General features: G+C 47.6%; 7 protein-coding genes across 7 annotated transcripts; 2 read left to right on the top strand and 5 right to left on the bottom strand.

Annotated features, from left to right (window-relative positions):
* Nucleotides 1-6: 6 nt before the first annotated feature.
* On the top strand, nucleotides 7-5617 carry utp10 (snoRNA-binding rRNA-processing protein UTP10; the record flags this gene model as incomplete). Its single annotated transcript, XM_056631303.1, has 4 exons — nucleotides 7-383; nucleotides 461-4922; nucleotides 4979-5120; nucleotides 5175-5617. 4 exons carry the CDS (start codon nucleotides 7-9, stop codon nucleotides 5615-5617), a joined length of 5424 nt encoding a protein of 1807 aa, XP_056486854.1.
* A 205-nt stretch (nucleotides 5618-5822) lies between these two features.
* N7509_006665 (LLM class flavin-dependent oxidoreductase) lies at nucleotides 5823-7799 on the bottom strand (the record flags this gene model as incomplete). Its single annotated transcript, XM_056631302.1, has 8 exons — nucleotides 5823-6050; nucleotides 6124-6301; nucleotides 6376-6932; nucleotides 6989-7048; nucleotides 7119-7131; nucleotides 7194-7404; nucleotides 7479-7619; nucleotides 7724-7799. The coding sequence occupies 8 exons, from the start codon at nucleotides 7797-7799 to the stop codon at nucleotides 5823-5825; spliced, it is 1464 nt and encodes a 487-aa protein (XP_056486853.1).
* Nucleotides 7800-8922: 1123 nt separating this feature from the next.
* N7509_006664 (sodium:solute symporter family protein) lies at nucleotides 8923-11627 on the top strand (the record flags this gene model as incomplete). The annotated part of the gene is made up of 12 exons (XM_056631301.1): nucleotides 8923-9028; nucleotides 9089-9152; nucleotides 9205-9262; nucleotides 9329-9515; nucleotides 9573-9672; nucleotides 9722-9805; nucleotides 9866-10052; nucleotides 10105-10155; nucleotides 10205-10375; nucleotides 10431-10749; nucleotides 10803-11326; nucleotides 11382-11627. 12 exons carry the CDS (start codon nucleotides 8923-8925, stop codon nucleotides 11625-11627), a joined length of 2097 nt encoding a protein of 698 aa, XP_056486852.1.
* A 482-nt stretch (nucleotides 11628-12109) lies between these two features.
* N7509_006663 (glycoside hydrolase family 18 protein) lies at nucleotides 12110-13639 on the bottom strand (the record flags this gene model as incomplete). The annotated part of the gene is made up of 5 exons (XM_056631300.1): nucleotides 12110-12217; nucleotides 12279-12814; nucleotides 12877-12946; nucleotides 13011-13445; nucleotides 13496-13639. 5 exons carry the CDS (start codon nucleotides 13637-13639, stop codon nucleotides 12110-12112), a joined length of 1293 nt encoding a protein of 430 aa, XP_056486851.1.
* Nucleotides 13640-15188: 1549 nt separating this feature from the next.
* Nucleotides 15189-16884, bottom strand: N7509_006662 (amino acid transporter; the record flags this gene model as incomplete). The annotated part of the gene is made up of 6 exons (XM_056631299.1): nucleotides 15189-15611; nucleotides 15669-15910; nucleotides 15987-16136; nucleotides 16194-16385; nucleotides 16441-16702; nucleotides 16753-16884. The coding sequence occupies 6 exons, from the start codon at nucleotides 16882-16884 to the stop codon at nucleotides 15189-15191; spliced, it is 1401 nt and encodes a 466-aa protein (XP_056486850.1).
* Nucleotides 16885-19167: 2283 nt separating this feature from the next.
* Nucleotides 19168-20364, bottom strand: N7509_006661 (MDR family NADP-dependent oxidoreductase; the record flags this gene model as incomplete). The annotated part of the gene is made up of 3 exons (XM_056631298.1): nucleotides 19168-19302; nucleotides 19363-19529; nucleotides 19605-20364. The coding sequence occupies 3 exons, from the start codon at nucleotides 20362-20364 to the stop codon at nucleotides 19168-19170; spliced, it is 1062 nt and encodes a 353-aa protein (XP_056486849.1).
* Nucleotides 20365-22234: 1870 nt separating this feature from the next.
* N7509_006660 (arrestin (or S-antigen), N-terminal domain protein) lies at nucleotides 22235-23779 on the bottom strand (the record flags this gene model as incomplete). Its single annotated transcript, XM_056631297.1, has 2 exons — nucleotides 22235-23514; nucleotides 23575-23779. The coding sequence occupies 2 exons, from the start codon at nucleotides 23777-23779 to the stop codon at nucleotides 22235-22237; spliced, it is 1485 nt and encodes a 494-aa protein (XP_056486848.1).
* Between the last annotated feature and the right edge of the window lie 1849 nt (nucleotides 23780-25628).

Genomic DNA, 25628 nt, shown 5'->3' with positions numbered 1-25628 from the left:
TTCGCAATGGCCTCCTCCCTCGCCGCCCAGTTGTCGCAAATCGCGGCCAAGTCGACCAACGAGCTCGACTTGAAATCGCAACGCATCTCCCATTCGCATTCCTTGATCTTCGAGCGCAAGATTGCCGGATCGCAAGATTTCGACACCATCTATGATATCTGCTATGAGGGCTTCCGGGAGCTCTGCTCCTTGGACAGTCGCTTCGAGCAGTTCGCCCGTACAATCTTCAGCGAGCAGAGCAAGTCTGAGGACCGGACGCAAATGAATGCTGCCCAGAATAAGGAGCTGGACACCGTAATTGACACTTTCCTTGCTTTGGTTGGAGGAAGACTCCAACTGAGCCCGGCAGTCAAAGCGGTGGATTGGTTGGTGAGACGCTTTAGGTTCGTGCGAATCATCCCATTTACAGGTTGCGTGGAAAGCGCTTTGGCAAGGCCATATTGTATTGACCAATTCACAGAACTCACGAATACAACACCGCTATTATGCTTTTCACCTTCCTCCCATATCACACTACCCCACTCTTCGTGAATCTTCTTTCGATTTTGCCTACCGACCTCACCTCAACATTCAAAGTACTATACCCATATAAGACTGGTCTGGTCAACCCTCCACGCCATCCCCTTGTCCACAGCGCAACCACCAATAAGGAGTTCTTTGCTTCGTTCAATGACTATGTTCTGAACGTTTGCCGGCTCCAGGCGCAAAGCCACACCCTGCTTTCGTTCTGGGCTAGTATTGTCACTGAGGCTGTGGCTGGCATGCTGGACAATTCTCGCTCTGGTCGAAGGGAAGCCGAGCAGCAGAAACATGAGGATATTGTTCTCCGGGTCCTTCCCATCCTAAGTAATGGCTTCGCCATGAAGAAGGTCTCAGAGTTGATTGTCAGTTGTTACATGATCTCTGTGGTTCTGGCTCAGAAAGCAATGCTTTCCGAAGATGTTCTTAATGGGCTGATGGAAACTGTGGTCGTTTCCTGGACAGAGGAAACAATGAGCTCCGGTCTTATCTGCTTGTCAGTGCTTGCGCAACAAAAGTCATCCACGACTCTCCCGAAGAAGGTCTTCAAGGCTATCAGCCGCCTTGATAACCCCATGGGGCAGCTCTCCGAAGTTACTTCCCACTACCAAACCTCAAAACTGTTCCTTGGACTTGTTTCCGGATGTGTTAGCGATCTGGACAAGCAGAAGGACAACACCCGTCTTGCCCTGCTCTCATCCATCTTCGATTCGGGTTCCTTGCAAGGCGAGGATATGAAGCAGGCTATGACTATGGTCCTCCAAGCGACTGGTGATACTGACGAGGCCCGTAGTATCTCACTGGATACCCAGACTCAGCTCGCGGAGCTAGTGCAAGGATTTAGTCGTTCGGAGTCACTTCGTCCTCTTTTCCAGAAAACCCTGGCGGAGTCTTCTCTCAACATCTCAGCCGTGGAGCATAACCTTCAAACTGTCGTGGAGGCACCCATTCAGCCTTTGGCTGTCGAGGACGTTGAAATGGAGGACGTGGATCAGGTGCCAGTGGACACTTTTACACCTGCTTTGGAGTCTTTGACCAACGAACCACAATACTCGTCTTCGTTCCTTAGCAAGCAGTCAATCCCAGAATTTGACAGCCTCGCTCAAGTTTTCGCCCTGACCACCGACTCCGCCGACTATCTCCAGAAGTTCAATGACTTGCGCATTCTCAACAAGACCAGTGTGACAAAGTCACCTACATTTTTGTCTTTTTTCACTCGTGTGATTTCTGGCTCCTATCCCATTGGCATGAAGGTGGCTGCATTGAATTCCATCTCATCTACTTTGTCAACATCTTTTGGTGATCTGGATCCCCAGGCACTTTTGCCATTCCTTCTTGTGGCTCTGTCTGATCCATCGGAGCGTATTCGTCGCGAGGCTGCTGGTGTTTTGGCCGTCATTGACTCCTTGTACAAGAATAGCAAAAAGGTCGATGAAACCAGCAAGCCCTGGGCCCATGATGTTATCTATGGCAAGGGAAAGCAGTCTACTACTGTTTCATGGTTATCTACCCAGGACGCGCAGAAGATCCTGGAGCGTGCATTGATCCCGGGACTCGAGGAATACATTCTCGACCCAGCTCAGATCGGCAAGGTCATCGATGCTACTCTTCGTGGCACAATGTTGTCTGAATCGTCGGGTGCCACTGAATTGAAGAAATCTCTCCGGACAAGCCTTTTCTCCTTCCTCTGTTCCCACGTTGTTCAAATGCCAGTCTTTGCACCAAAGTTCGCTCTTCTGCGTTTGCTGAACAATGTCAAGAAGGTTCCAGGGACCACTCGCACCAAGGAGCTTCTTCCCCTTGCTGAGGACTGGCGACGCCTGAATCAAAAGCAGGTCGATGAAATTTGTGGCAGAGAGCGCCTCTCCATCTCCGAAACCGACCATCAAATTGTCGGCATTGTCTCTCCGAAGGAAGCAGATGCTATCAGCATCCTGCTGTCTCAGGTCACCCCTGGCGCCGATTCTCTGCGACCGTCATTTGTTACAGCTGGCTTTTCCCGAATGAAAGAAGTATGGGCCAAGGTCCCTGAGGATAATCAAGCATCGGCGGCCGAGAAGCTGTTGGATATTGCATTGGGTATGTCAACCGGCGAAGCATCCCTAGCCGACCACTCTCGTGATGTTCTTCGCAGTGTTGAGCTGTCGGGTGCCATCTTGGTGAATTTTGTCAAGAAAATCCCCGTTTCCTTGACAGATATCGAATCTGTTGGACCTGCACCCAAGAGGAGGCGAACCAGCCAAAACAACATGGTTGCCATGACAGTGAAGGATGAGGGAGAGCTCAGCAAGTTAATGGACAAGATGACCTTCATTCTCGAGGTCATCGATAGCTCTAGTCCCGACTCGCATCCAGAGTTGGCCGATGGTCTTTTCCAAACACTTGCCGCCCTCCACCACTTCAAGTCTCAGGTTCAATCTGGACTGAGCTATCTGCTGAGTCTCACGTTGGGAAGTCTCCTGGCTATTGTCAACAAGTCAAAGGGTTCTCCCAAGCCACTTTTCGACACCTCGGTCATTCGTGCCGACTTGGTGGTCGACTGTGTTCGTACGACAGATAGCCCCCAGGTGCAAAATGCCGCCCTTCTCCTTGTGGCCGGTTTGTCGGTAATCGCACCAGAGCTTGTTCTCCACAGCGTGATGCCCATCTTCACATTTATGGGATCAAGTGTTCTTCGTAAAGATGATGACTACTCTGTCTCTGTCATTGACCAGACCATTGATCAGGTTGTTCCCGCGCTCATTCAATCCCTTCGTAACCAGAAACGTGACATCGTCTCGGGAACTTCGGAGCTACTTCTCAGCTTTACTGCTGCATTTGAGCACATTCCATCGCATCGTCGCCTCCGCCTCTTCCATGCGTTGATCAGCAAACTTGGCACGCAAGATTTCCTTTTCGCTGTACTTGCCATGCTTGCAAACCGCTATTCGATCGACAAGGATGTCCTTACTTTGATGACCGGCCTTGCTTCGGATACCACCGCCGTCGTTGAGCTCACCACATATAGCAAATATCTCAACCTGGTGATCGATTCATTCAAAGCCAAGCCCGGTATTTCTCAGGTCCTACTTGGCATTGGTAGCGACGATGGCCGTGATCCTCAAAAGGTTGCCGTCGATCTCCTGCGCGATCTTGCTCACCTTTTCAAGCACTCCTCTCTCAAGTCGAAGTTAGAGGCTGCTTTCGAGACCGAGGGGGAGACTGCGGATCAAGCCCGTGCTTGTTACTCTCGGGTTCTTGAGCAGGTCCTGGCCATTCTTGACTTCGTGAAGAACATGAAGCCTGTCAGCCAGGCAATTGGTGAGGCTCTGGGCTCTCTATTGGGCACACTGTCTCTCGTTGACTTCCTGGATACCATTGAGGTCTTGATGCAAGGACCTAATAATGATCTGCGGCAGAAGGTCCTTCGTCTCCTCGAGAACCGCCTTCGTCAAGTCCCAGAAAGGGACTCCACATCTCAAATCCGGGTCCTCGACTTCTTGCCCACTTTGGTCAACACTGTCGAATCCTCGACGGATGCCCTCATCAAACACGCTGCTGTCGCTTGCATCGATCGCATCACCGAGAAATACGGCCGCAAGGACCCGTCCAAAGTCATTACTGCAGCCAGGGTTGTCGCTAGTAAATCTTGTCTTGGCCAGTCCGATGAGCGCATTCGCATCATGGGTGTTTTGTGCCTTGCTTCCATGGCCGAGGTTCTGGGCCAAGCTATGATTCCCGCTCTCCCCGATACCCTCAGCCAATCCTTGACCCTACTGGAGCTCAGTTTGACCCCCAATAAAGAGAATTCGCGCCTCCACGATGCCACCTTCTCCCTCTTCTCCGCTCTCCTTGTTAATCTGCCCTTCATGATCTCAGCTGCTCACCTGGACAAAATTTTACTTCTGTCTTTCAAGTCCGCCAATGCTGATCTTGAGGAGAGTAGCGAGGGTAGCCGCTTGGAAACCCTCCGCCTCATGGCATCTCGCAAGATGGATCTCGGCGCTACCCTTGGCGCAATCGATCGCAACTGGGAACAAGCTGTCCAAGCTGGACCCACAGCCACCGGCGAAATCTTGGAAGTCCTCAGCCTTGCTGTTGAGAAGCACCCCAAGTCGGCTGTCATCAACACCATCAATGTTCTCAGCAAGATTCTGTTCAAGGCCTTCGACTTGCGCCGCGAACAGACTGCCGCCGGCGACCATTCCAACTTTGACGAGGCTGATATCAATGAAGTCGAAAGCGCTCTCAACGATGTCACCATCAAAATGATCTATAAGCTGAATGACAGCACCTTCCGGCCGTTGTTCCTTAAGTTTGTTGAGTGGGCTACGAATGGTGTACCCAAGAAGGATGAGCAGGCTCAAATGTCTCGTCTCACTACCTTCTACAAGTTCCTCCAAGTCTTCTTCGGCACTCTTAAGGTATGTTCTATTTTCCAGAAGTGGGAGAATGTCAATTTGCTAATATCTGTCTCTAGTCAATTGTCACGGGATATTCCAACTATATCCTTGAAAATGTTGTTCAAATTCTGAACACCACCAACCCGTCCAAGGCTACCCGATCCCTCTGGCTCGCTACCCTGGGTACCCTCCGCAACTCGTTTGAGCATGACCAAGATGGTAAGCATTTCCCTGCACTCACTCCAAACGCATATTCCTAATTCGTTCTTATAGAATTTTGGCAATCCCCTTCGCACCTTGCCAGCATCTCTGGTCCGCTTATTTCACAACTCGGCCATGCCACCTCTACCAAGACCTCCGATCTTGTTGTTGAGGAGGTTGTGCCTGCTATTACCGAGCTTGCCGTCGCCGCTGACTCGACTGATAATCACAAGGAGCTCAACATGGCTCTGATGAAATTCCTTCGTCCCTCCTCTGCGCCGAATGCCAAGTCTACTAGCGGCGATAACCCGCTTGTTCGTCTCGCGGCCCTGAAGACCGAGCGGGCTCTGACGGAGCAGCTTGGCGAGGAATGGCTGGCTCTGCTTCCGGAGATGCTGCCTTACATCAGCGAGCTGATGGAGGACGAGGACGAGAGCGTGGAGAGAGAAGTGCGGAAGTGGGTGAAGCAGATTGAGGGTGTGCTCGGTGAGCGCCTTGATGATATGCTGACTTAAATGGTTATTATTTATTGAGACACCATGTACAAAAACCGCATTTGTTTGGCGTTTGTAGAATAGACCCTTGGGAGGGCATACAATCTTGCCCTACAAAAAATTTCATGTTTAAATTTGTTCTCCTTCCCCTTGCTTCATGACTATTCTAGGGGTGTGCGAGCCCCATAAAGACCATTGATTCTCGTGAATGCCACCACCTCGATACTTAGTTCTCCGGCACCGGATGGTCCGCGGCATCGACTCCAGCCTGCCAGCGATATCTCGCAGCTGGATGGTCAGCTAGCGGGCCCGATTGACCCGGTCGCGAGTACAAATTCTCGCGATATGTTCCTTTCTGAACTGCATACTCATCCCAGAACAGACCTCTCTTGCGAAGCTCAGGAATGAGGAGATCGATGATATCTTTAAAGGAGCCGGGCTTGATGGCGTAGGCCTAGAAAATGGTTAGAGTTTCTTTCCTTTTTGTGTTTGTTCTTTTTGGCCGCCCAGAACAAGTTTGACCTTACCAGATTGAATCCATCCACATCTGCCTCCTTCACCCACTTCTCCATGTTATCGGCCACCTGCTGTGGCGTGCCAACTGGAGTGGCTCCCAGTCCACCAACCGTAATGTGCTCACCGACAGTGGCCTTGGTCCATTTGGCGACTTCTGGGGTAGCCTTTGACCAACCTTCCACGGCAGATCTGAACAGAGAAAAGGTCAATTACTGATCCTTCAAGAACTGGAGGGCGCGGCTTGGACAGAAAGAGGGACCTACCTGATGGCATTACTCTCTACGTGGCGAAGTTCCTCGTCATCTCCATACTTGTCGAGATCAATACCAGTCCATCCCCCGAAGAGGGCCAAGGCACCATCAATCGACCCATAGCTGCGATATTCTTTGAATTTCGCACGAGCCTCTTCTTCCGTTCGACCCAACACTGGACAGAGCAAGGCGAGGAACTTGATGCTTTGTGGGTCCCGTCCAAACTCCGTCTGAGCGAGTTGACGGATTTCTGCCACATTCTTTGCAACAACTGATGGACTGTGGCCTGCCACAAATATTGCTTCTGCATGCTGGGCTGCAAAAGTCTTTCCGGCCTTTGAAGTGCCGGCTTGCAGGATGACTGGCGTACGCTGCGGGCTTGGCTGAGTGAGATGAGGGCCCGGTACGCTGAAATACTTTCCAGAGTGATTGATCTGTCGCACGCGATCCGTTTCAGTGTAGACACCGCGCTCGCGATCACGAACAACGGCATCTTGGCGCCAGGATGATTCCCAGAGCTTATAGGTTACCTTGACATACTCTTCTGCCACGGCGTATCGATCGTCGTGCTAAAATTGTGTTAAGGACCCACACCATCGCATAGAATGTAGGGATACAATCTTACATGCGGCTGCTCTGCCTGACCCATGTTCCTGGCAGCGGAGTCAAGATAGCCCGTTACGACCTAGAATTGAAGTTCAATACCTCACTTTGTCGTTTGCTGGGTGGGACCCGTCTTTTATCTTTGTACTCACATTCCATCCGAGTCTGTCGTTGGAAAATGGTTAGTTGAGGGTCAGGTTCATGGCTCCGACCTGTGATCTACATACCGTCCCTTGGTAAGGTGGTCAACAGTTGAAAGTCGCCTTGCGAGATGGTAGGGCTGCTCGTATGTTGTGGTTACTGTAACTCCAAAACCTATGTTTTTGGTGGCGGCAGCCATTGCAGGCACAACTGCCAAAGGCTCGTTGACTGGCCACTGTGCCCCTGAGACAACTGCAGGATCCAAGTTTCGCGGACCCTTATAGACATCATATCCACCTAGAACGATGGTTTCAGTAAGTACACTGGAAAATTCCGTTTTGACGGGGGAGTCTGAGTTGAAGAGCAAATACCGAGAACATCCGCGATAAAGATACCGTGGAACTTGGCCGACTCGAGCAATTGCGCAAGCTCAATCCAGTGGTCTACATCATTGAATCGATGGGATTCATCTTCTGGGTGTCGCCAGAGACCAGGGGACTGGTGCCCGCTGCCTGTAACCTGGTTAGCCTCTTGTAGGATAGGAAAAAGCAAAAAGAAAAAGACAAATAAAGACAAAACAAAGCATCATAAGGAAAGGAGGAGAGTCATAACTTACACATTTCAACAAAAGCATTTAGAATCAAGGACTTCTTAGGCTTTTCAGCCCCAGAGCCATGTGTGTCTCCAGACATTATGCCGAGGGTTTTCGTTTATGATGCCTTGAACAAAAAAGATACTCGATAAACCACGATGCTTTCGCCGATTTCACTCCAGGAATTTTCTCATGGTTATAGAGGGTCTCCATCCAATTTGTATGGCGATCACTGAGCACACCATGCCCCGCGTGCGTCACTCCGTGCATCCGAGCATCGCATAGCATCAATGTGGGCCGCGATGGCGCGATAGTGCAGGAGATCTTTGAGGGGCACATTTATCAACAAGAGTCGCTCTGACTGGTCGGTACTTGATTATACTCGTCCGGCCGTGCGAGCTAGATGTTCCATCTATTGCTTTTTCTGGACGTCTCTCGGGCGAGAGAGGTGGGAGTCGTGAGGCGTTGCCGCGAAGTCTCGTATGTGCCCATTCCTGATCTTCGGTTAGATTAATGAGGCTTAATAATTTGCTACCTCACACTCGATTCGAATCCATTGAGCATAATATTAGCCTGGTCCTGAATTGTCCCTTCTTAATTGGACCATTATAATGCGCGAATTGATGTCATATGTCAATGCCAGAGGCCTATCTTTCTCCCCCAGACGGCCTCCGCCCGCCTCTTGGTTCGACCCAGCTGATATCACGGCAGCTCCATGGACTATAGTTTGACACTGCCTCTCTCTTAAATTTACAAATTCCGCAAGAGCATCAATGTGCTTGAAATGGCCTTTTGGCTCTCATAATGGGAATTGTCAGCTCGTGTGGTGATCTTCCTCCATATCGCGATAACGCCATAGCGAACCATTCAATCTCTCTAAACCTAAAAATGGCTTTTTTGTGTGAGAAGTCCTAAAAGCACCTCATCGAATCCATTTATCAAGTCACCGCGCAACCGGCCTAGCTAATTCGCTCCGCTGACACCGAGGCTATGGTTTTGCAGCATAGAGATCTTGCTCGCCCTGTCCCTGGGAAGCATATTGATCACCCAGAGGGCTGGATATGATTTAAGCCCACATCAGCCCCAGCTTTTCTAGGCTCTTGATACTTGGGAAGATCTCCAATTTTCAACTTTTCTCTCATATACATGACGGCCTTTTTGCCTCGAACCAAATTTACTCGAACTGCCGTCTCGCACTAAACTACAATATTGCAGGACTCATTATGTCCAATTTGTATGCTCGCGATGGCATCTCAACGGTTGACCCGCCTCTGTCCCAGGCGGTCGGCTACGTGGTTGTGGTTGTGATTGGAATTATTATTGCTTTTAGTAAGAAGAGTTTCGCGATCGAAAGAAAAGCCATGAAAAACACAGCTAATACGGCGGCAGTCATGATGCTTGTCACGAAAGTGCTGAAGAAGACAGCAGGAGAAGATAATAAGAAGACAGAGATGTAAGATTTTCTCTATTTATAAACTCACGCATTGCTTCTAACAACCTGACAGGTTTATGACAGCAAATCGAACAGTTCGGACAGGTCTTACAGCATCCGCTGTGATATCGGTAAGGCTTCAAACTCCACCTCGTTCTTTTTCTGAGAATAGGGAATACTGACGCAGGCCCCGCCAGTCTTGGCTATGGTCTACTGCACTCCTAGGCTCTTCATTTGTCGGTTATAGCTATGGTATCGCCGGCCCCTTCTGGTTCGCTGCTGGCTGCAGCCCTATGATCGTGTTTTTTGCTCTACTTGGAATCTCGTGTAAACGAAAGATTCCCGAGGCACATACATCTTTGGAGGTTGTTCGTATTCGCTACGGTATCTTTTCTTTCCCTCTAGTTTGTCATCTTCTCTGCTGACTTCTGATAATTTTAGGCCGAGTCGCTCATGTGGTATTCATGGTGCTTTGTCTTGTCAACAACATCTTCGCCTGCGCAAATATGCTACTCGGAGCTTCCGCTGTGATTACTGCCGTGTATGTTTCTTTTTTAAATTTTGTCGGCTCTATTCACTAACTATAATAGCTCTGGAATGCACATTATTGCATCTACCTTCCTATTACCCGTCGGAGTGACAATCTATACCTTTGTCGGTGGAATTAAAGCAACGTGAGAGCTTCCTTGCTTTCATCATTGAGATACCTCGCTCAAGACACTAACTATTTAAAGTTTCTTGACTGATTATTTTCACACCGCAATTATCTTGATAATCGCATGCTACTTTTCTATCAAGGCATTCTCAACCGACCAAGTTGGCTCAATCGAGAACTTGTTTGATCTAGTGCAAGCAGCTGCCCAGCGACATCCAGTTTCTGGAAATCATGAGGGTACCTACCTTACTATGACATCAAAGAGCGTAAGTATTCGATCGATCCCCTGATTGGACCTTTTATTTGACGCTTTCATAGGCGATTCTATTTGCTATACTTCACACCTGCTCCAACTTTGGTCTGGTAATTGTGAGTTTTGTATTCCTCAGCAACCAGGATCCACTGCTGACCTGCCAAGATGGATACCAGCTATTTCATCAAAGCCTTCTCGGCAAAGCCATCAGCGGTGGTACCGGGATATACAATTGGTGGAATCGCTTATTTTGCCATCCCTTGGGCGCTAGGTACTGTGATGAGCTCTGTGGCTCTTGGTCTTGAGAACCAGTCAAACTTCCCAACTTTCCCTCGGGTAATACTCCTTCCAGACTCTGCTTTACTTGAACACCGCTGATATTTAATTACAGAGAATGACATCTTCGGAGGTCAGCAGTGGTCTTGTACTCCCCTATGCTGCGATCACAATTGCAGGGAAAGGTGGAGCCGCAGCTGTGCTCTTGATCATTTTCATGGCTGTAACTTCAACCCTCTCGGCACAAGTGATTGCAGTCAGCTCGATTCTCAGCTTTGATGTTTATCGCGAATACTTCAAGAAATCTGCGACTGACAGGGACTTGATTCGATCCAGTCATTTCGGTGTGGTATTCTTCGCTGCGTTTTCAGCCGGCTTCAGTACGATGCTTCACTATGTCGGAATTGACCTTGGTTGGACTTTGTACATGCTTGGTGAGAGACATTCCTTACATTCGGTATTTTGAAAAACGCTAATATCGAGCTAGGAGTCGTGACCTGCCCTGGCATTTTCCCGATGGTTTTCACCGTTCTGTGGCGTAAACATAGCAAGGCAGCGGCCATTCTGTCACCTGTTCTTGGTTTGGCCACTGGGCTTGCTGTCTGGCTGGGAACTGCCTCTCGCTTTTTTGGTGAAGTATCCGTTGCAACGACAGGTGAAATACTACCGTGTGTCTACGGAACAGTAGCCTCCTGCTTCTCGCCAATCTTGTACTCGGTCGTGATCACTCTTATCAAACCCCAGAACTATGACTGGGCCCACTTCAAAAAAGAGAAACTTGCATTGGAAAAGTTGGACAGTGAGCTAACCACCGTTCACCATGACGAGCCCTCTAGTCAAAATGTGGCCGGCAGCATCGAGGAAGGTGGTGTGAACAGTGCCTCCGCGGATGCGCAAGAGCTCAAGCGATGGGGCCGTATCGCTGCCTTTTGGTCTGTCGCAACATTCCTGGGTCACTGGGTAATCTGGCCGTTGCCCATGTATGGTTCGCAGTATGTTTTTGGAAAGAAAGTAAGTAAATCCTATCGTGCTGTGTAAAACCATTCTAATTCAGTGATTCTAATAGTTCTTTGTTGCCTGGGTTGTCGTCGCCATTATCTGGCTATGGGGTACCATGCTTATTGCAATTTTTGCACCGTTACTAGACGGCGGCATACAACAGATTCTTCAGGTCTATCGTGGTCTCACTGGGAAAGATCATATTTCTGGAACTTCCGATGGTAACAAAGAAGTTGGAGTTGCGAGTACCCCCGCTTCACAATCTGGAGGGTCTGTTAGCGAAGGAAAGGAGGTCGCTGGCGGGAACTTCTGATATCTTCGCTCTCGAATGTAGTGACAGGTGATCGCCGGGGTCATCTGGATGATATAGGGCGTATTTATTTCGTATTTATCTAGTGATACCAGTTATGGGGGTATTTATTCCTGTGTATAGTAATATATATGAAAGAAACGTAATGTGCTTGATTAATACTGCTCATCTATACTTCTTTCTAGGATTTATATGATCCTAGTAGTAGTAATATAGTAAATCCCACCTTAGCAGATCTGCTACCTTTTATGATAGTAGCTCTTACTAGTACTAGGTACCATATTCAAGTTGCAGAGTGCGATAGTCCCGTAAAGTTTATACATATTTCTAGCTAGTGAGTGAGATTATTTGACGGTTCGTGTATGTACCTCAAGAAGCGAGTGGTAACTTAAGAGCAGATAGTATGCTATCCGTGCGCAGGTGAAACCCAAAACAAAAAAGTTCAAATTGGCACGTAGCCCAGGGTCAGTTCTTCTCGAATGCGTTCAGCTAGATGGGAATCCGGCTTTCAGATTGTCGTAAGACGATGCTGGGTAGCTTAACTGGTTTTGACTCTGGTCCAAAGCACCGACGCCACCAAACGAATTTACGACCTGGAAAAATCTCAAATCAGCTTATCGAGACGGTTTCCTTGATCTGGGGGCGTTTTTTTACCGTAGATATCAGGCTATCAGAGCCAGTCTTATCGCTACTGGACTCCCACCACATTCCTCCGCCGAGACCCTTTGACTGTATGTACTGCGCCTTCTTCTGAGCAACCTGCGGCGTGTCATAGCTGACCATCATTTGCTGTGAAGAATCATAGCTGTAGCTTGCATCAATTGAGTCAATGTAGTTGACTGTAGCGCCTGCCTGAGGGAGCGCTTTGTAATCCCAGACGCCATTCTCCCAGCTACCACTACCGACGCCATTGAAACTTGTTCCTGGTCCAGTCGTGTTCATGAAGGACCTGCCGTATAATGGCATTCCCATAACAATCTTGTTGGCACTTACACCATTGGAGGTGTAGTATGATATGGCCTGGTCAGTATTATAGGGTGTGCTTGCTGGATTGTCACTTGACGCGTAGACATTTGCATCATGGCCAGAAATACTATCCCAGCTTCCGGAATAATCATAAGCCATGAGGTTCCAGAAGTCCAAGTATTGATCCATTTGGGACAGATCAAGCTGCTGGTAGTTGGAAGGACCTATCTTTATTGTCAATGATGATCCCTTCTAACGAAATACAACACGATTTTATTGCACTTACCAGCTGGGCAAGCGACAGTTATCAAGAAATGGTATCCATTTGCATAGGTCGCACTGTAACTATCGAGTGCCTAGTAGATCTCATTAGCTTTGGGGACTCTGCGCCAGCGTAAGGAAACACTTAAAGAAACTCACAGAACGCAGAGCCTGCAAAGTAGCCACCATATTAGCCGCTTGGGTGCTGTCTGCCGGGTATTCCCAATCGATATCCAGCCCGTCAAAACCAAGGTTTTGGACCAGGGCCACAGCCGATGAAGCAAATTCTGCTCTCCCTGCACTAGTGCTCAAGGGACCTGCAAAATTCGAGGAGTAGGTCCAGCCACCGATTGAGAGGAGGACTTTCAACTTGCGATTTTGTTTTTTCAACAGAAACAGCTGTTTGATACAGCCATAAACGTTGTTTCCGCTTTCACTCCAGGAGTCACCAGGGTAGTGTTTATCAGTGTCGGCCCAAGAATCCGTCATGAATACCTCTCCTGTATCCGATCGCACATTGGCGAAGGCATAGAGAATATGTGTTAGGCTCTGAGCTTGAAGATCTTGAGGATTGAAGTTTCGACCATAAATAGCCTGGAGAACTTTTTTTAGTTTCAGTCTTCAAATACATTATTATTCCATACCCAGTTCACAAAATAAGCGACGGACCGATAGCTAGTAGCAGCATCACGAGCCTCAATTTCGGTCGTATTGTGATTCGGGCGTTGAATGACAGCAGCATGTGCTGCCAACCCAAAGCATAAGAAGCAAAGATGGATAAGACGCATCTTGAATCATGAACGCGTCTCAGGATAATAAAAGTTTTACTTGGGTATGTGATTACTGCAAACTTAGTCGCAACAATCGTTCAACCCGTGGACTTGAAGTTCAAAAAAATAGTCTGGCACTGGAAAATGTATCATGATACCTATATATATACTACGAAATCCATTTCAACCACTGCCAACTTCCAAGGTTGGAAAGGAAAGTTAAACAATGTGTGCCAAAAAAAAGAGCGATCCAATTAGAACCCTCTTGTCAGAATAGTATAGTTCTTTGGCCCCTCTCCTGTGGCCCCAAATATGCACCTTCCGACATTCAAAAATCTGAGATAATAACTTGAAGCCCGGATATGATCGCATGCAGAGCGACCTCGCCATAATTGCTGCGAAACTTAGTTTTATGGTGGGGAATAAACTTACCATGTGGCATTTGAAAACAACGATAGCCTCCACTAATGCGAGAAGTTCAGCAGATACTATCGGGCGACGAAGTCAACGGACTTCATCAACGCATCAAACACTGATAAAGAAAGCGCCACATTATACAGAACGTCGATCGGACTTCTGAAAAGGCATAGATATCGAATATCACGCATAATAACTAGCGCGCCACGTTGTAGGCAACCTGAAATATGGAGGGTGATTGTTTGTCGATCGTTCCGGTATCCTTTTCTCCGGCTCGACACATGGTCGCATGGCCACGCTCAACCGAAAGTCGGAACTTTTACGGATGGGTAACATTCTCGCTTCTGTAATCATACCCGCGAGCCATTCAGATACTTCGGAGCGTATCTCGCGACTGAGATAGATGATCTGGTGTTCCGGACCTTCGAAACCGTTGCATCGAAGGCTCCTCGGCATTCGAAGATAGTTTGAGCGGAATGTGAGAGTGAATGTAACTTGAAGCGTAGTACGTACCATCCGGCATCTAGAAAGAAATTGGGAATTTGAAGCATTTTTCTTTAGTCGTTGTTAAAAGTCAGCAGGCGACTGTGTGTGAGAAGAAAAAAACAAGAGATTTTCCTTTCCGACTGCAGGAACATAACATCACCCGCACGACAGTGAGCTAAATCGATGTAACACTAAAGCCATGCGGTCAGGGCATGTGCCGTAATTTCCAAAGACGATAACCCCGGTCATTTTCTGCGGCCAAGAAAGCGGAGGCGTCATAACAAGAGAGTCTATGGTAAGAGGGGTAGGACTCTACCTTTAAAGGGCCCTGAATAAACATTTTGAAGCCATAAACTCGAAATAAGGAAGACTTGGTATGAGGATATAATTTAAACCTATACTATTTCAATTTCGCCACTTTCTACGCTTCCTAGTAATGAAATATCTATATAGAAATGTGAGTACTAACTAGAAGACTGGAACATCTTTCGAAAAGATCTTTATGGCCCAATCCGAATAGGAATTAAACCTCGTGGGATTCCGAAACCGATTGGTTCACCCCGCATTCCTTGAGCTTAACCTATCTTATCATGAATGAATGGATAGGGTTTGTGAGGCGTTCCAGATAATGAATGAGTCATTGGACCATCCTCCAAAATGCCGCTTACGTCGAGTTGGAGTTGTCGGCGCATGACCAGGCGGCAGATCCTCCCGAAGAGTTGTAGCTATTCATGATGGTCACAATGGAACCATAGGTGCCAGAAACCATGAGGAATGTTCCTGACAAGATCACGAACGCACTCCAGCATACCATCATAATCCACCGAGGCGACCGTGCCTTTTTGCCCTCGCTCCAATTATCATAGAGCCACATGCAACCCATAGGCTGGAATGACATTAGGGTCCCGAGCAAAGCGCCAACCAGAGAAACAAGATTGTCAAACACTGGAATAGCGCTGGCAATAATGTATGAGATTAGGGTAATGCCAAAAGTGCAGCTAAGCCAAACCACCCAGTGAGTCACAGTATTCGCAGTTAAATGCCGTGATCCTTTTAGAAGACGGATAAATATGTATTTTCCCGGGAGCTTCGAGTATGTTAGCGAGTTGGAAATGGGTATCTTTCTATTCAAAAAGTGACGCACATGAATCACAAGCATGGTTGTGACAAGTAGACCTGGCAAGGCAAAGCCGTAGCTGATTTTTTTCAATGTTGGGCCAGCGGAGCCAAGAGCAGGCGAGGCAACGTAAGATCCGCAGTAGTAATACACAACGCAACCGATGGCAAGGTAAACACCAGTGACAACAGATTGACAAACCAAGAGCGACCGAGTGTATTGACGAGGATCGCGCATTTCGGCTGCAATAGAGAAGAATGACGGTGTTCCTATTTGAACATATTTACGTCAATACTCAATCATTATCTCACCAACTTCCCCTGCTCGTCAAAGATGTTTCCCTACCTGCATAGGCAAATACCAGGGAAGAAACAGCGGTTATAGATTCGCTAAATGGAGCGCTACCCGCAATCTGGTAATCCGAAATCCAGACACCGTCCTGTGGTGCTGCCGATGGTCGATCCTGAACACCAACGGCGATGGTCACGACCAGAACTGTAATATTTGGTCAGATGCAGACAGAGATTTAAGGGGAAAAAAACCAGATCTTACTGCCAGTAATGATGCAAACCAAGCCGATCCATGCTAGTGGGCCCATGCGACCTAATGTTTGGATGCTGGACAGCATGAAGCCTACAATAGCCGCGACAGCAACAAAGACAGCAGTGCAGGTACCATGAGTTGACAGAGCATTCAAGGCAATTGATATGCTTAGCATTCCGGAACCAGCAACAAAAACCCAGTCTAGTGGGAGTGTCAGAATACGGCCGGACTTTAAGGTTTACGATCATATACTCACAAAGACAGAAGGCCGAACCAAAAAATGCCTTCCCAATTCGGCCAAACATCAACCCTCCAGCATCATCGATACCGTAAACATCACGGTGTCGCAACTTGAAGACACCCACGATATAGTCTGACCATGTTGTAATACAGGCAATGGTACATAATATAACAACCCCTGGAACAATACCTAGGGTGTCGAATGCCACTGGGATCGAGAGAACCCCGAGGCCAATCTGACTTTTCATCATCAGAGCTGCAGATCCCAGCCATCCGACCTGTAGATTGGTTAGTTCTCTAACAGAAAATTCTTTCGGAGTTTACACACATTGCGGTAGTTGGGGCCCTCTTCAGTGATTTCACCAAAGACAGCATCATGAGCATATGTTTGGTCCTCAAATATCTGTCCTGTTTGAGAGGGGACAGGACTAAGGGAATCGTCTTGTTTTTTCTCAGGCATTTTGAGACATTGAGTGCACTTCTCTAAATAAAGTGAGAAATGAGCAAAATTCGGGGTCCTGTGGGCCTTTTTAAGGTGCTCTAAACATCGAATACGTAGCTTCGGGTAGCAGGCCGGTACACTGTTGTCGAGACGACTTCAAGTGGTAAGTAATTATCACCCAGGGTGCTGAATTAAAGCCGAGATAAGATCACCAGTAAGCAAGCTATGGTCATTTAATGTCCTGCCACAATGACGACAACCTGCAAACTTGTAGAATTTCAATATACAGTTTCATGTCATCGGTAGAATCCAGGCAGTGACGCACTGCTTGCGGGATTTTTCTGTGTACCCCGGCCCGAAATGCGGGAGATAACCCCATAAAATGGAGTAAACCCACAGAACCACTCGTCGAACTGCCAGTTAGCCTCTAGCTACATAGGCGTGGCCTGACATAGTGCACCATGGCGTGGGTCCCGCGCCGGGGCCTAAACTGGGTTGTCGGGCCCCTTCCCGAGACCTACTACCCCGGACATCCCCTAACCTCCTTCCGAAGGCAATGATGTTCTTTGAAATATCTTAGTTATATCAAATAAATCAACGAAAATTTAGATTTCGAGTGGGATTAGCTAAAAGCTCGAATTGTACCTTGACTGTTGAGCAATCGACAAATTGGCCAATTTATACCTCCGTGGGATCCTGAGTCCCCTTTGTAGACAGTTTTGTGGGGTTCTGCATGATAAAAAAGCTTCCTCTCTGGGAGGTCATTCACCGGATGCGGGCCAACCGCCGGTGATATACTAATCTTGGGCATGTGTTCTTCCATATTTCTGACAACAACAAAAGCACTCGCGAGAAAGGGAATATGCTAGTGTTTCCCGCGGGCAACAGCTGACGATTTTCGATAAAAACTTTGAAACCGGGCAAGGATTGTGTAAACTTATAGAGCGTTTACAGCTTCCACAGTGTGCCAAGCTACGGTAATGCTTCCGATGGTGCATATCATTTACCCAGTCTAGAATCAAAAACAAGCACGGACTTTGAAGATAGACAGATAGGAACGCATTGCGCGATTTTTCTCTCGCAGGCTGGTCCGACGCAAAAATACCGAGTGGGGTGATTTGTGGCCTTCCAAGGTTCTCTATCTTGTCATTGTCTCTCTGGTACGTTTTAGAACGGATGATAATTTAGAACACTGGTGAGCCTCTAAGGGAAATTATAATGAAAGCAGATTCTGCCTCAAGATCTTCGTTTCAACGTTCATTAATGGTATTCATTTTTGCAGCCTTCGCAGTTCTCTCAGCTTTGAGAATAACTTCCAGTCTCACAATAAAAGCGTTAATGAGCGACAGGTTCTAGCGGTTACTATATGAGCTTACAGGAGATCCGAGAATGGTGTTCCATTCCTAGATACCGGCAATCTCCTTTAGTGGCCAGCAGACTCAGTGTTAGAATTTTAATAGCCATGCTGGCTTTAGTCACTTTGTTGCATGATAGAAAGAAATTTAGTTCTGACCCTGAACTTGAAAGTCTTACAGTCGCCTTAGAATGGTAAAATGGGTTGGAAACCGTATGCGAAAGTATTAAGCGGGAGATAGGAGTACTAACCACTGAGAACTTCCAAGGACGACTCGGAGCTATTTCCTGACGGCTAGAAAAGTTTCATCGATTCTAATGCGATAGAAAATCATGCACCTACTACTAATGTAAAGACTACTTGTCTTTATAAAAAAACTTGATCCACCGCGAAAATCTTGGGGTTCATAATTCCACCAGCAGTTGCACAATTGTACTATCCCCACGCTCTTGAACCATTTGCCCTTGCCCCCATTGCCAGTTTGGGTATCTGGGAGTTGCTTACAGAAATACCCGCGAAAGTAATATTCGATTTTTTACAAGGAAAGAAAAATCTTATCCAGAGCCAAAGTCGAAAATGCGTCTCCCAGTGCAGTCGTGTGGCCCATTCACTACTAATGTCGCAGCATAAAAAGCATAAAATAGTGCGACCAGGCTAAAACTGTGTGCATCCTGTGCACCCACCACTTTCATAGCTCTGGGCTTCTGTCACGGTTGAGTATGATGGTCAGGCTTTTGGAGCTGAGGAGCCTGATAGCGACCATACTTTCAGATAGCAATAGGATTGCCGAGACAGCCGATTTTTTTTGTTTGTCTTATGTTTTATGTTTTATGTTTTTGTTTTCCCTCCCTAGGTCATTTATAGTATGTACTGCTTGAAAATTGTAGCTTGGTACTTCAAGTTCTTCCTTGACATAGAGAGTTCAGCCAAGATGTTATTTGCGCATCTCACTCAGGATCCGCGATTTTAAGAGCTGCTTTGCCTTTGTTTTTCCCACTCAACATGGCGACGAATGCTTCGGGGCCATTCTCGATTCCGACAGTAACATCCTCCTTTGTCTTAATGCTTCCGTCTACCAGCCACTATAAGAGGTGCCTGTTAGCTGAGGTAAATTGTCGGCTTAGAATCAATATTAGACTTACCGCTGATACCTTCTCATCTCGATCTTTCGAGTATTTGGGTCCCATGTTTGGATCTCCTTGGATGAATCCCTGCATCTTGATGCGCTTCGAGATGACGTGGAAAAGATTCTTGATTCCGTATCTCGCTTCCGGGGCCAGATTGTATTGAGATACCATGCCGCAGGCAACTGAGAATGTTAGTACCGAGCTCACGCGACATTTCAAGTTATGTCACTTCTGCGACGGATTCCAATCAAACATACTAATTCTTCCAAAGAAGTTCATCGCATCCAGGGCAGCCTCCAACTGCTCACCTCCGACATTTTCATAGTAAATATCAACACCGTCTGGCGCCAGCCTTGCCAACGCATCGGCTGACTTCTCCTTCTTGTAATTGAACCCGCCATCAAAGCCAAGCTCCTCAGTAATGAACTTCAGTTTTTCGTCATCTCCAACGCTGCCAATCACTCGAAGGCCCTCGCGTTTGGCAAGTTGACCGACGACCTGTCCCACAGCGCCTGCAGCGGAGGAAACAAAAATTGTCTCGCCCTTTTTAGGGGCACCGATTTCGTACAGACTGGCATAGGCAGTGATACCAGGCATCCCCAGTATACCCACAAAATTCGAGAGCGGGAGATTGTACTTGTTATCGATCTTGTATGTTTGATTCGTATCCAAGTCTTCCCTTGTCGCAATGGTATACTCCTCCACAGCCAAGCGACTGAACACCAGATCTCCTGCCTGATACTTGGGATGGTCCGAATTGACCACCTGTACGAGGCAGAAAGCCGTGACAGGCTCTCCGAGTGCGTAAGGCTGGTTGTAGGATTTGATGGTGGGGTCACGCATTTGGCCCCGCATGTAGGGGTCGAGGCTGACATATAGCTGGCGTACTGTTGCTCCTCCAGCTGGAGGCTGCTGATCTAGATTGAATGATCTTTCTTTCACTACCAGGTCTTGTCCTGGAATAGGTAGACCCGTGGGCACCTTGTTGTAGATTAGAGCTTTGTTGGGTCTGGACATCGTGAAAGAGCGAGGGTCGAGGAATGACGGTCACTATGTGAGTCGAAGTCTGCGGAAATATTTTCAATCACAAGCTCACAAACTAAAAGGGGCTTTATACAATGGGACGGTGGGTTATAAAGCAGGGTTTTGCAGTGCTGAAGTGAGGGGTCGATTAGAAATACAAAGAGTGGTTGGTGGGGGCTATAAACCAAACACGTTCAAGCTCCAGGGCTAACCTCGATCTTCACTTTCACTTTCTTGAGGAGCAACTCTCTGTCCCATTTTCTATCAAGGTTCCCATGTTACTTAAATACCTCGACTGCAAAGCTCGTTATATAGCATACCCTCTCTCACTCTTTAGTTGGTGGATGCTGTACCTCGTGGCATGCACATCCTAGATAATTTGCAGTGCAACGTCCAAACTGCCCATAACAACCATTCCCATCACATGGACCAACTTCATTACAACCGTATCCACATGGGCAGCCTGCATAGTATCCCTGATTCATTATATGATTATATTCCCGCAAAATTACACGTAACAGATGCAATGGGGAACCCACCGATGTGCATACGAGAGTCGTTGGGTTGCCATTGCAGTCATTGTCATAGCAGTTACCAATCTCGACGCAATTATCAGCTGCATCTGGCACTAGGCTAGCTGCTATAGAAGAAAGAACTGCAAAGTTAAGACACCGAAAGGATTTCATCTCGTGAATTATTCTTGACCTCGCTCAAAGGGTTCCCGGTCCGTTTTTAATTCAGGTCTGGCTACCTTAGCACAGATGTGTTGGCAATTAAACGCCAAAAATTCATCCTCGATGTACACTAGGGGGGCTCTTATAAGACTTCCGGGGCTCGTGGTGTTTGAACTTCAAACTTAGAGCTGTCAAACAAGAAAGTAGGCCATCACTTCCATCTTCCTAGCCTTGTTGTTACATTTGTACAACCACAAGTAAGTATTTAGCTTTTGTGTACAAAATCCTATTTGTACTGTACTAAATCTGACCTATAAAGCTTGCTTTTAAGTCGAAAGGGATCCGATTTGCCTTTATTATCTCCACATGGATGCATATGTAGGGGTTGGGCTCAATATGAAAAGATGCCCAGGTGTGAATCGAATATCAACTTGACTCGTTTTCTTGTAGTACAAGAATTGAAATACACTTTTATTGTGTGCCCCCGGTTGTATCTTTGCTTTTCATGGCGTGATCTCGACCGTGTTCTTGCTAGATATCGGGTTGCTTGATTTTAGTTCCCACTCATTGAAAAGTGTCTTCCGAGGTTTGGAGATAGCAAATCTTCTTATTTCAAGACTGTAGACTATTTTCGCGATCTTTCACTTCTGTAACGAACTGGGGTTGTTACCATTCGCGGATGCCTGACGTAGATGGCATCCACTTAGGCATCCACGCCTACATGTACTTAAGTTCTATCTCAGCTTCCTCCTTCTCCTCAAACTAATTACTTTCGTCGAACAGCTACTGTTTCCTTTGCTTCGTACGCTACGCCGTACGTTGATCTGTGTGAGAATCTGAGCATCCTCACAACTTCATTAATATAAAGCTATTAAAATTTATAATCTAGACAAACGAACTAAAATATGAGGATCATCAAAGTATACATTAGTATCAATAAACAAGATAAGAGCTGAAAGTTAACCAAATTCTTTTCAAAACGCTCGATGATGACTGCAGTGAATATGTGGGTATCACAAGTGTAAAAGGCTCAACTCAATCAGCGCTCTCGACAAAAGAAAGAGAAGTAAAAAAGAAAATCAGAATCAAAGCAAAAGCAAAGAAAGCAAGTTTTTGAAGGCCATGCATATATTCATTTGAAGAGACCCGAAAGGAGATATCAATCTCATCAGATGTCACAGAGGTGTTCCTCACGCACGAACACTCCTTGGGGCGATTGTGTCCGAATACTCGGGAGGAGCCAAGTTCACGTCAATGACAGTTTCATTCATAGCTGGGGCCACAGAACGTGGAGAGAAAAACTCATCCAGTTCCGCCTGAGTCACAACGACGCCAAGCTCTGATTTGATGGAGCCGCCATTCTTGGACTCGGTTGTGATTTGAATCGGGACACGGAGAGAGATTGTCGGGGTGAGGACGTTTGTACCTGGGGTGTGATAGGAGAGGGAGAGATCCAAGGAGTAAGTGCGGGACATGAGACATGAGTGAAAAGTCGGGACAAAGGTCTTCGATTTTGGAAGATTGACTGGGATAACCAGTGATGCGGTATAGTATGTGCCGCCAGTGAATTCGGTAGATGGCCCGGTAGAGGACTCGGAGCACGTGGACTCTGTCGAGTCACGACGCTCGCAGCCAGTTGTTGAATGTTTCTGCCACTTTGCAGATCCGACACACATGGTAGAGAGCGGAATGGAATCGTTGAATAGACCTTGGCCAACCTGTGAGAAAGGCATATTGTCTGATTGGAAGGGATAATCCTCCCAGGGGCTTGCACTGTAGAACGTGCTGGCCTTGAGTTTACTGGTCAATGATCCCAGCTTAGGTGGTTGCTCATTTCCCACAGGGTCAAATCGCAAATTAATAGTGGCGACGGTGTTGACAGTATCGCGCGTCTCACAACTGTGGGGGAGAAGACGAATCGCCTTTGGTTGTGCGGAAGAAGCAACCATACGGCCCAGCCTGCCTCGTAAAAACCCCCGCTTCACACTCTTCTCTTTCCGTGTGCAGTAGTAAGGGTGGTCGGCGATCTCGATAGGGGGCTCTTCCTCCACCGTTGGAATGATGCGAACCTTTTTGGCGAAGTTGGCCAAGGCCTTCACCTGGCGTTGGTCTGCAGATGATCTCTTGAGCACACCCGCGCGGATAATATAGGAGATGACGCTCATATCAGGAGCCATATCATCAAGCAAATTCTTTCCATTTCCAGCGAGCATTGGGTCTCCTAGGGTCGGTGGAACCATGGTGTGTGATCGATGAATGGCGTTGTTCACGCGCCTGTGGGAGCATACTTGCGGTAGAAGTTGTTCCGGGATAATGAATTGGAAGGGGAAGGTATATTTGCGACCAGGCTCAAAGACTCGTGGGGCTGGATATTCGGTATCGTCGATAGGCTGGCGAAGTTTCAGAAACATGTGCTGAGAGCCGGTTCGACCAGGGCAGGCGGCCCGTTCGACTGTAGTTCGTGATGAACCTATATCGGAATGAGTGGCTGGCGCATTTACATGGGTTGATTTATTTCAATATAACCGACCTTGAAAGGCAATTTCCACTTCATCAAAACGAGTTTCATGCTCCACGGTAACAGTGACAGTCCCCTCAATGTGATCGCCAGTCGTATACGAGCTCACAAGACCAGGTGTCTGACCAACAAGGTCGATTTCGATTTTTGGCTGCGAACGCCGGGTGAAGACATCAAATGTCTCCGAGCCCCGGCTAATAACCGAAGTCGCGACCATGGTGAGTGGGAGCTAATATTGGCGCGAATAGCAGTTGAGAGTTGAGAGTTGAGAGGGGAAGAAAGAAAGGGAAAGAGGGGGAGAAGAGGAAAGTTGAGTACACAAGACCCTGGACCCTTGTCAGGAATGTGCAGGTGGATGGTTTTGAGTTTGGGGAGAATTAAATAAACCCCCGGCTTTGTCTGCTTTATTTTAAACCAGACTGTTAGGAGAGAAGAGAAAAAAAAGTACAGTAGTTATGTAGAAAGTGGAGCCGTGGACCGTGAACAACCGCGAAGTGTATGTGGTACCCCATAATGAAGTGGAGGGCCGCCCCCGTTTTATAGAAAAGGAAAATGCACCAGATGATGATGATGATCCTTGAAAGATCATGTTTACAAATCCATCTCGCAATCTCTCTATGCCATGTTTGTGAGTCATCGACTTTGGAAATCGATTGAAAGACGGGTGACGTTGACACACGTGTGAACCAGCAACTGCATTATACTCTAAAGGAAAGTCAAGAGCTAGCAGCAAGCCAATGCCAATCCATACGAACAAAGGCGTCCGGGGAGGGGGAAATGGAGAAGGTGATTGGATGATTGGTGGGCTGCGCCCTTCCTTCGCTCCATGCTCGCGCCCTTGGATTGACATTCCGTTTGGCGTCAAAGGACCTTGCCGACGCCCTTGTCGAGCAGATCGGAGCCAATAAGATAATTTGCAACACGATTCTCTCCATTCCGATTGATTCGTCGGTGGGATCCCCTATCCATCTTGATCGTTCCCCTGTTGTATGGGCTTGTGAAACCTCATTGCGACGCCGGAGCATCAAAATTTGAGGCAAGAGTACGAGTATCAAGCTCAGCAAGACCAGTGGGTCGAACCAGGCTGGAACAGTCGGTGGACCACGCCTTATGCCGACAAGCACGCCCTTCGTGGATCCACTTTGAGGAAGAACAACCGTGGTGACCCACTCACGAGTCTCCGATCGGAGCTGCTCAGACCCTCAGACGTCGTGTTGCTCGAGAATAGGCCAATCATGACCGCGCGGGGGTGAACCGTCCTGCTGACAATTGCTGGGGAATTTCAAACCAAATCTGAGTTTCCAGTGTTCGCAAAATTGAAGGCCACCTCATAAAAATGAAGTCAGGCGTTGATTTCTCGATCCACGGAAAATGACACCATCGAAAGACCCATTTCCCGAGGAGAAAAAAGGGCAACGACGGTAGCCGGCCTGTTGTCTCTCGGGAGGCTCCAGATATTTCCGACCTTAGCCGAGCACATTGCATGCCGAGTGGATATTCCTGCCGGTTTTGCAGCGGGTTCAGGGGAGAAAAATCATTTATGCTGCTGCATTCGTGCGGGTTTCGGTCCAAGCTATCGGTCTGCTGCAGTCGGTGCGTTGCGTTGTCGGTGCTGGAAAGTTGTGGGAAGCCGCTGAGGATATCCGAACCGCATCAGGTGATCGCGATACATACAGGACTATTGCAACAAAAGTTTGAAACCTCCTATTGCCCACCATTATCAACCGCCTTCTAATGGAAGACTAGTAGCTACCTAAGATGGTGTAAACTGGCCAACCTATTCCATCTTGGATAGCTACTTGTTCGCGATCAGTAGGCGGAGACGAAAGGAGTTTCTAAACTTTTGCAACACCACTGTAGTAGTTTTGGTTCTATGACTTGACTTCAGTCTTCATCTATGATTAGGATATGATTTCAATAAACAATATTCATTCACTCTCATTGTGTGCTTTACTACATCAATTAAAAGATTTACAGGTTGTCCCGACTGATAAATTACGGCTCATATCCGTGGTGCAATGCAGATAAAACCGTACTCAAAGAGCGTCGAAGTGTGTTGCCACACT

Source organism: Penicillium cosmopolitanum (genome assembly GCF_028827165.1).
Source record: "Penicillium cosmopolitanum strain IBT 29677 chromosome Unknown utg000008l:1.0-4398992.0:1.0-4402845.0, whole genome shotgun sequence".
In the NCBI taxonomy this organism is placed as follows: domain Eukaryota; kingdom Fungi; phylum Ascomycota; class Eurotiomycetes; order Eurotiales; family Aspergillaceae; genus Penicillium; species Penicillium cosmopolitanum.
The sequence above is the reverse complement of the archived record's forward strand: the minus strand, read 5'-3'. Positions and strand labels throughout refer to the sequence as shown.